Source organism: Spinacia oleracea, chromosome 4, assembly GCF_020520425.1.
Source record: "Spinacia oleracea cultivar Varoflay chromosome 4, BTI_SOV_V1, whole genome shotgun sequence".
NCBI classification, from domain to species: domain Eukaryota; kingdom Viridiplantae; phylum Streptophyta; class Magnoliopsida; order Caryophyllales; family Amaranthaceae; genus Spinacia; species Spinacia oleracea.
The window spans coordinates 7186919-7199876 of NC_079490.1; the positions used below are offsets into that span (position 1 = coordinate 7186919).

The 12958-nt window shown below is 30.8% G+C and overlaps 2 protein-coding genes across 2 annotated transcripts; both read left to right on the forward strand.

The window, feature by feature from the left end:
• Positions 1-2039: 2039 nt before the first annotated feature.
• On the forward strand, positions 2040-2657 carry LOC110797232 (uncharacterized). Its single transcript, XM_022002324.2, has one exon. The coding sequence runs from the start codon at positions 2040-2042 to the stop codon at positions 2655-2657; it is 618 nt and encodes a 205-aa protein (XP_021858016.1).
• Positions 2658-9223: 6566 nt separating this feature from the next.
• Positions 9224-12923, forward strand: LOC110797228 (uncharacterized). Its single transcript, XM_022002321.2, has 3 exons — positions 9224-10656; positions 12412-12467; positions 12672-12923. Exons 1-3 carry the CDS (start codon positions 9748-9750, stop codon positions 12814-12816), a joined length of 1110 nt encoding a protein of 369 aa, XP_021858013.1. The 5' UTR covers positions 9224-9747; the 3' UTR covers positions 12817-12923.
• Positions 12924-12958: the final 35 nt, after the last annotated feature.

Sequence of the window (12958 nt, forward strand, 5' to 3'; positions counted from 1 at the left end):
TATAATTAAGTTTTTTTTGTTAATCCAAATTATAACTAGTTTTTTTGCCCGTGATACGCACGGTATATATTTTTTAATCAAATTAAATAATAATGTTAGATATAAACGTTGAAGGCCTGGCAATTTGCTAAATAATAAAGTATTGATTAATTGGGAGTTTTAAGAATATTAAAAGTTTTTCTATTATATATTTAGGGAGAGTTGTACAAATAAGTTAAAGTTTATAAAAATAAAAGAGATTTTAAGGTGGTGACAAGTGGGCACGCAAATATTTGCCCGTGCTACGCACGGTATATTTTTTTAATCAAATTAAATAATAATGTTAGATATAAACGTTGAAGGCCGGGCAATTTACTAAATAATAAAGTATTGATTAATTGGGAGTTTTAAGAATATTAAAAGTTCTATTATATATTTAGGGATAGTTGTACAAAATAAGTTAAAGTTTATAAAAATAACGGAAATGATAAAGGTCGCAACATGCGACCTTTAAGCCGTGTCACAATGGTGACATGGCACGCCTATGTGTCATAAATGTTTATTATATTCATAGTAAATATATATATCATAGTAAAATATTGAATTGATAGTAAAAATAAATTGATGACGTGTAGCCTACATGTGCTTATTTGTACCAATGAAATGCCGACACGTAAGATTGCGATAATATTTTGTTGTCGCAATTTGCGACCTATATCATCGTCCAATAAATAAAAGAGATTTTAAGGTGGTGACAAGTGGGCACGCAAATATTTCTGTTTTAAAATATTAAGATAGATTATGGAATATGAAAGAGGGAAGAAAGAAAATATGAGAGTTGTTAATTATCTTTTGCTTCATGAAATACATGAAAGGACACTTTGAAAAATGTTAGTTACTAAGATTATTGAGGATTTTTTCAAAGAAAATAATATTAAATTAGAAAAAATAAGGAGATGACAAGTGGCACTCCAAACTCCCTGTTATTAAATAGTCACAAATTCTTATTTACAATGGGTGTACAATAAATATTGTACATCGAAGTAAAAGTTAACTCAAAATGCTTAAAAGTTAAGTTTATATATGTAAAAGTTATCTATTTTTAAGTGATAAATTTTTTCATTTTAGTAAAACTTATTTCTTCAAAATCACTAATAATGTATAAAATTAATCATTTAACCCTTTAAAATATTTATCTATTAATTATTTTTTACTAATATAAAAGTTAATCAAAACTAGGTTAAAGTTACAAAAAAAAGGTTAAAGTTATCTTGGTGTACAATAAATTTATTGTACACCTTGTGCGCGCAAGACCTTTTGTTAAATAGTAGTATAGATTTGTGAATTTTAGAAGCTAGGTAGATTTTCGTTCAATGTGTATTAGGAAGTTTGGTATGTTTAGAAAACTTTTGGTGTTTATCATGTTTATGTGTATACCCACCTCATAATTCTTCTTGAATATCATGTTTTAATCTGCTTTGTATCGTTTTATAGTGCGTTCTATTCACCTGATTTTCAATTATTTTTTCTGAACTTATCTTGTGTGGACTTAATTGAACATATCTGAACTTCCTAAGTTTTCATTCGATGTGTATTAGGAAGTTTGGTATGTTTAGCAAACTTTTGTTGTTTATCATGTTTATGTGTATACCCACCTCATAATTCTTCTTGAAAATCATGTTTTAATCCGCTTTGTATTGTTTTAGGGTGCGTTTTATTCACTTGATTTTCACTTATTTTTTCCTGAACTTATCTTATCTGAACTTAATTGAACATATCTGAATTTTGGTATGTTTAGCAAACTTTTGGTGTTTATCATGTTTATGTGTATACCCACCTCATAATTCTTCTTGAAAATCATGTTTTAATCTGCTTTGTATTGTTTTAGGATGCGTTCTACTAACTTGATTTTCATTTATCTTATCTGAATTTATTAAAACTTATCAAAACTTATTTTAGTTATAAGTTGTACTTGGTGAACCCTTATTTTTCCTGAACTTATCTGAATTTAACTGAACTTACTCTGTTCGTTTTTAGCAGAGATCGAGACGTAGGCATCTATGGAATTACCAAGAAAGCCAACCTTTCAGCCTATTCAACCCAACAATGTGTCAGACAGTGCTGAACTTCAATTCTGCTTCGTCCCCGTCCCACCAAACCGTCGCAAACCACTCCAAAAAGCCTGGAAAACCCAGATTTACGAACCCATTCGCAACGAGATGAAGATCGACATCCGCATGAATCTCGTTGCAAAGCGTGTTGAACTCAAAACCATGATTAACACCCCCGATATTAGCAACCTTTACAAGTGTTCTTCCTATGTTCAAGCATTCATGCTTTGCTTTGAACCAGAGCAAGTAAGAGAGGCCTTTTTCAGGTACGATAATCTGGATATGTCTTCACTTGATATACAAGATGTGAAACGCACACTAAAAGGGGATCATTTGATTCGTGCGATTGGGAGGATATGTGGGAAATCTGGGAAGATTAAATTCATGATTGAGAATGCTACTAAAACTAGGATTGTTTTTGCTGGTAATAAGATTCATTTTGTTGGTACACATGATGGGATTAAGATTGCGAAGGATTGTGTTTGCCGAGTTATTATGGGTTCCCCTGCTGCTAAAATTGCTTCTAGGCTTAGGACCATTACAGCTCGAGCTTCTGAACGATTCTAAAACCCAGATTTCTGTTGAGTTTGCGACCTTTATCACTTCTCTTATTTGATATAGTCTGTTTATTACAGTTTCTCGCCTGGTTTGGTTTGATTCTTCTTGATTTGGTCTGAGTAATTTTCGCTTTTAACCGATCTGCCTGATCTGAATTTTTTTATCTGGTCTAATTTTTGTTATAAGCGATAAGAATAACAAAAGGTCTTGCACAAGGTGTACATAACTTTTACCCAGTTTGGTTAGATGATTAATTTTATACATTATTAGTAATTTTAAAGAAATATTTTTTATTAAATTGAAATTTTTTATTAATAAAAATACATAACTTTAACACATACGGAGTATAAGGGTAACTTTTAATTATTTTACGTTAACTTTAACTTCGGTGTATAATATTTATCGTACACCCCATATAAATAAGAATTTGTGTAAGAACAAGGCGAAAAGAACAAAATATAATTGTTTTCATTTTTTTAGTAAGATGCATAGAGGGCCCTATTCAGCTGAAACTCCTCTCAACTAACGTACCAAAATCAAGTTTTATACGAATAAAGTGAATTACTCAAAAAGTTTGTGAATCATTTTTAGTTTTAAAACTATATAATTCGTACATAACATAATACGAAGAAAATTTTACAATGCATGTCAGTGAATTTTGTTTTAAAAATAATTTCAAGATACACGTAATACTCAGCGCATCGCCCGAACCATTAATTAGTTACTCCATACCTTTTAAATCTCCGTTTATCCTAAATATGGAGAAAAGTTAGATGATCACCTTTTCCCACCAACTCTTAAATGGACTCGGTCCACACTGAATTTATTGTGGACCATTCCTAATAAAAGATCAACAACTTGTGTCTAATTTATTTTGTCATTTATTAGAATTATTATGAAAAAACTTATCAAATTCGTGCAGTTGATGCATAGTGTGCTTGAATAATGTGATTTTAAATCACAATTCCCCTTTAAAATATAGGATTATTATATCTAGAATATTTGGTGTTTAGTTATTATAGTCACTATAACAACAACAAGAGGTTAGCTAGCCCCAAGTTTTTTATATTCATATATTTCAGATTGGATGTTACGAATTTTTAAAGAACAAGTGACTTGTATAGTTGGACACTTGGATATAATGACATGAGCCGAGAAGGATGTTATATTTCATTCTTTATTTAATACCAAGTATTAGTAAAGAAACTCATGCAAAGAATCCCCTCAAAAAAAAAAAGCTCATGAAAAGAAATTGCCAATATGCCCAAGAACAACTCATTACATCATTATGGCCTAATTATGGGGTTCATGCCAAAATAATTTTTAGAAAAAGTTCAAAACATTGTTCAATAATCTCGTGTTATGGACTAGGTATACTTGATACTTCCTCTTTAAGTTTGTTTGATTTGTTGTAATTTCTAATATCTTGTACTCTAAGATTTGCCATTTTTAGTTAAAGTCATTGTCGGAGACTCGGAGTTGGTCGGAAACTCACCTCGTGACTTGAAGGTTTTATGGTCGAGTCCCATCAGATGTAATACTTAGCTCAAGCGTATACGTGTGTAGTTGAATTGACTAATTTGGGAATCTGATATAGGTGTTAATTCAGTAAGGTTATAAAAATTTAACCGAACACAGAGTATAGTGCTATGAAAATACAAAATAAGATTTAAATCAATACAGGATTATAAATATGGGCCATCAAATATTAATAGCCTTGACGATTGATTTATATACATGTAATTCTAACCAATTGCTAACTGCTGTACCCGGGTACAGCCAACTCTGGCTGTACCCCCCAAAAATGACGCGCTCATATTGTTTGTTCATTCTTGTCGACTGTTTGTTCTTTTTTATTGTACTGTTTGTTCATTCTTATTGTACTGTTTGTTCTTTCTTGTTGTACTGTTTGTTCATTTTTGTTGTACTGTTTGTTCTTTCATGTTGTTTTTTAAATTCATCATCAAATTTTCATAATTGTTGTATTTTTTGTTCTTTCTTCTAGAACTTTATGTTTTTTTAATATTGTTTGTTCTTTCTTGTCTATTTGTTTGTTTATAATAATCATATGGTTAATGACCATAATTAAACTCTTCATTAATATTTTATTATTTCTTTTTGTATTGTTTGTTCTTTCTTGTTGTACTGTTTGTTCTTTCTTGTTGTTTTTTAAATTCATTCATCAAACTTATTGTTGTATTGTTTGTTCTTTCATGTTGGCTTTAAAATTCATCATAAAATTGTTCATAATTGTTGTATTGTTTGTTCTTTTTTCTGGAATTTTATGTTCTTTTTTATATTGTTTGTTATTTTTTGTTGAATTTTTTGTTATTTTTTGTTTATTTTTTTGTTCATAATAATTATCTGCTTTATTGTTTGTTCTTTCTTGTTGTATTGTTTGTTCTTTCATGTTGGCTTTAAAATTAATAATGAAATTGTTCACTTCATTGGTCTTTTATGTTTTTACAAGCGCCTATATTGTTTATTTCCCAATAAATAAATAAATGTTCATTTCCAAAATAGTAAATGTTCATTCCAAATAAATAAATAAATGTTCATTTCCGAAATAGTAAATGTTCATTTTTGTATTTTATTTCCAAATAAATAAATAAATGTTCATTTCCAAAATAGTAAATGTTCATTCCAAATAAATAAATAAATGTTCATTTCCGAAATAGTAAATGTTCATTTTTGTACCAGTATTTGTTCTTTCTTGTTGTATTGTTTGTTTTTTCATGTTGGCTTTAAAATTCATCATAAAATTGTTCATAATTGTTGTATTGGTTGTTCTTTTTTCTGGAATTTTATGTTCTTTTTTATATTGTTTGTTTTTTTTTGTTGAATTATTTGTTCTTTCTTGTTTATTTGTTTGTTCACAATAAATATATGGTTAATGTTCATAATGAAATTGTTCACTTCATTGGTCTTTTATGTTTTTACAAGCGCCTATATTGTTTATTTTCAAATAAATAAATAAATGTTCATTTCCAAAATAGTAAATGTTCATTCCAAATAACTAAACAAATGTTCTTTTTCGAAATAGTAAATGTTCATTTTTGTAGTTTATTTCCAAATAAATAAATAAATGTTCATTTCCAAAATAGTCAATGTTCATTCCAAATAAATAAATAAATGTTCATTTCCGAAATAGTAAATGTTCATTTTTGTACCAGTATATTAATGTTCATTTTAAACAACACAAAACGACATCGTTTTGGATGGGGGTACAGCCAGCTTTGGCTGTACCCGGGTATAGCCAAAAATTTGCGGTACCCGGGTACAGCCAGCTCTCGCTGTACTAAAAAACGACACGCTCATATTATTTGTCCATTCTTGTCGACTGTTTGTTCTTTTTTATTGTATTGTTTGTTCATTCTTATTGTACTGTTTGTTCATTCTTATTGTGCTGTTTGTTCATTCTTGTTGTGCTGTTTGTTCTTTCATGTTGTTTCTTAAATTCATCATCAAATTTTCATAATTGTTGTATTTTTTTGTTCTTTCTTCTGGAATTTTTTGTTCTTTTTTATATTGTTTGTTCTTTCTTGTTTATTTGTTTGTTTATAATAATCATATGGTTAATGTTCATAATTAAACTCGTCATTAATCTTTTATTCTTTCTTTTTGTATTGTTTGTTCTTTTTGTTGTACCGTTTGTTATTTCTTGTTGTTTTTTAAATTCATTCATCAAACTTATTGTTGTATTGTTTGTTCTTTCATTGGCTTTAAAATTCATCATAAAATTGTTCATAATTGTTGTATTGTTTGTTCTTTTTTCTGGAATTTTATGTTCTTTTTTATATTGTTTGTTATTTTTTGTTGAATTATTTGTTCTTTCTTGTTTATTTGTTTGTTCATAATAATTATCTGCTTTATTGTTTCTTTTTTCTTGTTGTATTGTTTGTTCTTTCATGTTGGCTTTAAAATTCATCATAAAATTGTTCATAATTGTTGTATTGTTTGTTCTTTTTCTGGAATTTTATGTTCTTTTTTATATTGTTTGTTCTTTTTTGTTGAATTATTTGTTCTTTCTTGTTTATTTGTTTGTTCACAATAAATATATGGTTAATGTTCATAATGAAATTGTTCACTACATTTGTCTTTTATGTTTTTACAAGCGCCTATATTGTTTATTTCCAAATAAATAAATAAATGTTCATTTCCAAAATAGTAAATGTTCATTCCAAATAAATAAATGTTCGTTTTCGAAATAGTAAATGTTCATTTCCGAAGTAGTAAATGTTCATTTTTGTAGTTTATTTCCAAATAAATAAATAAATGTTCATTTCCAAAATAGTAAATGTTCATTCCAAATAAATAAATAAATGTTCATTTCCGAAATAGTAAATGTTCATTTTTGTACCAGTATTAATTTGTTATTTCTTGTTGTATTGTTTGTTCTTTCATGTTGGCTTTAAAATTCATCATAAAATTGTTCATAATTGTTGTATTGGTTGTTCTTTTTTCTGGAATTTTATGTTCTTTTTTGTTGAATTTTATGTTCTTTTTTGTTTATTTGTTTGTTCACAATAAATATATGGTTAATGTTCATAATGAAATTGTTCACTTCATTGGTCTTTTATGTTTTTACAAGCGCCTACATTGTTTATTTCCAAATAAATAAATAAATGTTCATTCCAAATAAATAAATAAATGTTCATTTCCGAAATAGTAAATGTTCATTTTTGTAGTTTATTTCCAAATAAATCAATAAATGTTCATTTCCAAAATAGTAAATGTTCATTCCAAATAAATAAATAAATGTTCATTTCCGAAATAGTAAATGTTCATTTTTGTACCAGTATATTAATGTTCATTTTGAACAACACAAAACGACGTCGTTTTGGATGGGGGTACAGCCAGCTTTGGCTGTACCCGGGTATAGCCAAAAATTTGCGGTCATTAAAGACATCCACCCTTCCCCCATCACAAATCATTTCCCCTTCAACTACCCATTCACCACCATGATACACAATTATACAAGGGTTCAAAGTCAAATAATCCACATCCACATATGATCACAGTTAAACCAATGTAATTAAGATAAACCAATATCAAAAAAAGAATATTACTTTAACAAATGAAATAAACATTAACAATTGAAACAAAATGCAAGCGTTACAACATAACCAAAATATTTCATTCATTCATTCATCATTTGAATCATTCCAATTACACATCCCCATCAACTATTGTTTGAAGAGCCTGTTAGGTTATGACAAATATAAAACATATATTTCATGCGGAAAAACCATAAAGCCAGGAATCCAAATTAATTGCCACATAATCAATTAGCATAATTTAGGATACATACATGTGACGTGTGCCTTCCCTAGCTGCTCCCGAACCGAACAAGAACAAGTTTAGGACTCCAAGTGTCGTCCCTCCGTAGATAGTCCACAACACGTTTGGATCCGCCTTAGATTCAATTAACTAGAATATAGTCTAAGGTTTTATGTTATTCGAACTTAATTATTTGGCAAATTATTAAGCTTAGTTTAATCTTAAACTATATGAATACTTATGATTGATGTGTTATAAATTGTGATTATGTATCACCTACTTATAGGGAGGAAATATCAGACTTAGATTTCCACTAGTATTCAATTTACTAATTCGATTAGAATTCTACTTAAATTAATCCTTTGTATTCTACTTAAAAATTTTGAACCTAAGATAGTAGGTTTCCGTTAAAGCAAGGTGTTATTTTAGTATTCCTAGATAGTAAGGTATCCCAAAGGAACACGTTGATTGTGGTTTCAACTCAAACAACATTGGATGTTGTGGCAATGGAATAAGTTATGGTATTAGTTTATTAACTAAGAGTAATTTGTAATTACTAGCAATAGGTGTTGCTTACCTAAAATCTTAAAAGGATTAAGACAAGCCAAAGTATGCTTAATACTAAGAGACTTTTAGGGTCTTGGATGCGTTTCATTCATTTATGGACCATGTTTTATTATGCATTAATGAAACGTTTAATAGCTTTAATGATTGCATGTATGCTTTTATTTCAAAGTTATTAAAGGATTATGAATGGTTATCTATTGAAAAATTCTTTTCAATTGTAAAATGTCTAAAATAAAAATCAAAGCATCAGAAATTCTGGACGTCAAGTTAAATTTGTCAAATTTTCTTGATTAGGAGAGGAAGCTTCGGCAAGTCCTCATATGGAATTACATTGAATATGTTGTTGATAAACCCATCCCCATCTATTACTCAAAGGATATGGCTCCTGAAAAGCACTATTTGTGGGCGAGCCACATGACGCTAGTGATGGATCATATTCTTGGCTCTATCCCCAAAGATGGGAGTACGTGCTAGGTTTGTTGCATACGAGCCATAGGCACTTCTAAGACATCTAAGGGATAAATGTCGTGGGAGATTCCAACATAATGGTCAACAAGTTGAGAAAAATGTTTTTGAATTAGTATAGTCATTTGGGGATCTAAAGCTTAATACTCTACTAGGTTGTTGTTTTAAGGTCGAAAGGCAAAAAACAAGGGAAAGACTCATTGATGTCGAAATGAATGTTGGAACGCCAATCAAGGCTCATGCAATGAAAATGGTTGCCAACAAACTGTTGGGTAAAATAATAGAACAGTTTTAAGTAATATGGAGCGATTTTTAACGCTCCACATTAAAATTTTAACGTTCGGGCTGACCCAATGATGGCCCTACTCCGTTTCCCGCGCAATACCCGCCAATTTTTAAGCTGCCCATTTCCTCCATCTTCTCCTCCATTTTTCTGTAATTCCGTTAGTTATTCAATTTCAACAATTACCCACTTCTTCAACCTCAATCCCATTATTTCTGCAACGTTTTCACAAATTCGAAAACAAAATGGCTGATTTGGGAATTGAACCTGAAGACAGCAGCTTGAAGAAGAGCAAGATCGATTTGTCGCAAACCCTAACCCTAATTCTCCCCGATCACATCTTAATTGAAGAAATCCTTGCACGACTCCCGGTAAAATCCCTACTTCGTTTCAAATCTGTTCGTAAGTATTGGCTATCTATCATATCGTCCCGTGAATTCGAATTATCCCACCTGGAATTCTCCCCCCGTCAATTTCTATTTCTTTCTCAATCTGCTGATTTTAATGGAGAATTTGATTTTTTTTCTATCATTACCCGAAAAAGAATGCTGTAATTTGAAAGATTTAGTTCAATTAGGGGATGGAAACATTTTAGCTCTCCCTATATTAGTTGGTTCTTGTGATGGACTCGTATGTCTGTGTGATAAGGACAAGAATGATAGTAAACTTAGTTTGTGGAACCCTGCTATAGATGCGTATCGCGAGATTACTAATCCGGGTAAAGTTCCCAATGTTTTAGCTTATGGTTTTGGTTATGCTTCTTCGATTGATGATTCTAAGATTGCCGCTTCATTTGGTACGCCTGGTGAGAAGTTTCGAGGTTTTTTTGTGTTTTCCGTAGGTGGTATGAAATGGAAAACAATTGTTGGTAGATTCCACAGGCGTTACCTTCCACTTGCTGTGACATTGGATGACAAAGCACTGTTTATTGATGGAATTCTATACTGGCCTCCTACTGGATATACTAGCCGCGGTAAAGCCAAACACATGATTGGATTTGACTTAAACAGTGAGAAATTTGAAGAATTTCCATGGATAGATGATATAAATATGTACAGTAAGGTGGATTTGTTTCGGTTTAAAGGGTGTTTGACATTTCGTGGTCGTGATTGGAAGAATTTCGATGTTTGGGACTTTTGGATGTTGAAGAAAGTTGATGGTTCAAGTAGTTGGGAGAAATTGTTCAGTGTTGATCTTACAAATGTCTCCTTTTTTTGTTTCTCTGAGACGGATGATAAGTGTTTGGTGTGGCATTTTGAGCAGTTCAAGCTAATTGACCCGTGTAAGGAAGCTCTGGAGTGTTTCCGAGGAGATGTTAATTTTTGTCACATTGCAGAATCAAGGGATTACGTAGAGAGTCTTGTTTCGCCTTTTGTAACAACCAATTTCGATGAGGAGGTCAATAGCAACGAGGTTAGATTATGTCTTTTATGTTAATTCTTTGTGCTTAGTTTTATATTCTTGCTAGTTAACTATGTTTGTGATTATCAAGGTTGTCTGAATAATACTAATTAAGACCTTCAAACTATCTGGTTATATGTTTTGGAAAATCACAGATATATGTCACATTTCTTTTTCTTCCTATTTCTAGTTTATAGGACTGATGAACAGAATTGTCTTATAGAGATGTAGTAGTAAATTTGACACTGGTAGACCTTTTAGATTGTAATTCATACACCATATGTTGTATAAGTGAATAGTGAATCCAATGTTTTGGCTTTTGAGTTTCTTAGTCCGTGGTTCAGGAGGTGTCTTTTAGAAGGCTAGTTGTTGCTCTTGTCATTACCGCTGCTGCTGCTACAACAGTTAAAACCTCATATCATCTTCTAACTCATTACAGAAAATCAAGTCATCAAGAAACACATAGAAACCAATAACTTCATTAGGTAAGGACGATAAGCTAGCTAGAGTGAAAGAAAGGCCAATGAATCTTCAATGCTCGAGTCAGATTACCCCTATAACCTCATAGAACTTTTTCTTTAGGCATCCTTCTAGTTTCGACTGAGGTGTCGACTGGTAAAATTTAGCAGTAATTCTACCCTGCCAAGGAGCACTTTATATGGATGTAATAGACTTGATATATGAGTGTGAAATTTGTTGTTCTTTTTATGCTAGAATCAATGGATAAAATTGAAAGCTGGGTGTCTTGGTGTATGGTGTATGCCTCTGAAATTTAAAGTAAAGTTGGATGACTTGCTCTTTATTGATACGAAGTATGAATTTAACGTAAACTGATTGGTCATCCTTCACCTTTGGGTTTGTTAATGCATATGAGATCCCAAAAATACACAAGTTCTTGACCTTCCTACTTATTGGTGCATTACTCATTATACACACAGAGAAGGATACTTGTATTTTTGCATTTTCTTAGAAATTTCAACCTTATATTCAACATCTTATAGAATTTCTCTAGGGATTTTAGCCAAATTCTCAAAGTCGCAATTTCCCAAGGACTAGAAATGATCTACGGTTGGAGCTGAAAGGAGATGTCTGTATCCATCCTAAAGGATACATCAGACCCACCCGAAGAGTACTTAATTGAAACTTTTAAGCATGTTCATGTTGTTAATCTACTGTAGGCTTGCAGCACATATTCTTGGATGGAGTAGGATTTTGGTGAGCTATGACACTTTTTCCTTGTGGAGAAGGTCTTTAAGTGCCATAAGAGCTACACGATTTTTACTATTTCAATGTGTTTAACATTGGTTTTGATCATTAGGTTGGAAATAAATGTATTGTACGATCATTTAGCTTTTATCTAGTTCTTTCTCTATGTATGTATTCATGAACTTTGATATGTCTCTTGCAAATCTGCAATGCCGTTGCTATTACACATTTGTTTTAACCTAGTAGGTGCCTATTCCTCATTGTTGTTCTGTACTTTTGTTTCTAGATAGTATCTGCATTGTATATCTTCCTCTCTTTTTGTTCTTTTTTTTCAAATTTCATGTCTACGATTCAGAAGCTATTCTCTCTTTTAGTGTAACAGTGTTGTTCATTTTTTTCTCGTAACTTGACTTGATATTACTTGATAATATCTGCTGTGATAGCTCACTTATCTGTTGAAATCCTAGCTTTCTAGGATTTTAGAAATGATACAGAGTAAATGTTTATTATCCAGTATGGTCTAACTATTTCTTTTTGTGTTGGGATGTAACAACATTACAGACGTCTGATAGTTCTGAAGATCTGATCATGGACGATAAGCTTCTCCAGAACAAAAGGTAGACATATCACCCATAAATTTTCTAAAAGTGTTGCAATATTTGTATGCCACATTTTTTTTTTGTTTGGCAATTAAACTGACTTTATTAATCACCAAGGGTCGAAACAGTTTCATACAAAGACCTTAAAACCACTAAAACACCAACCTAAGAACAACAATGGTCACATATTTTAATGATTGAAATTATTATTCCAATTGGCAGGGTTACAGTGTCTCAGGCAAAGGAATCTGATAATGATGAGGATGATGATGGCAATGAGAGTGATTTTGAGGTGGAGTATACCAATCTGTGGACTATGGACCATTGTGCACCGAAAAAACATATGTGCATAAGCAAAAGAACATGACACTACGACAAAAGAACAGCGATATAATATTTCACTTTTTTGTTATAAAAAATAATAAAATATTTCACTATTTATTAAAAATATTAATAATAAATATATTCATGTTCTTTTCACGTAATCAAATGTTCTTTTAATCATATAC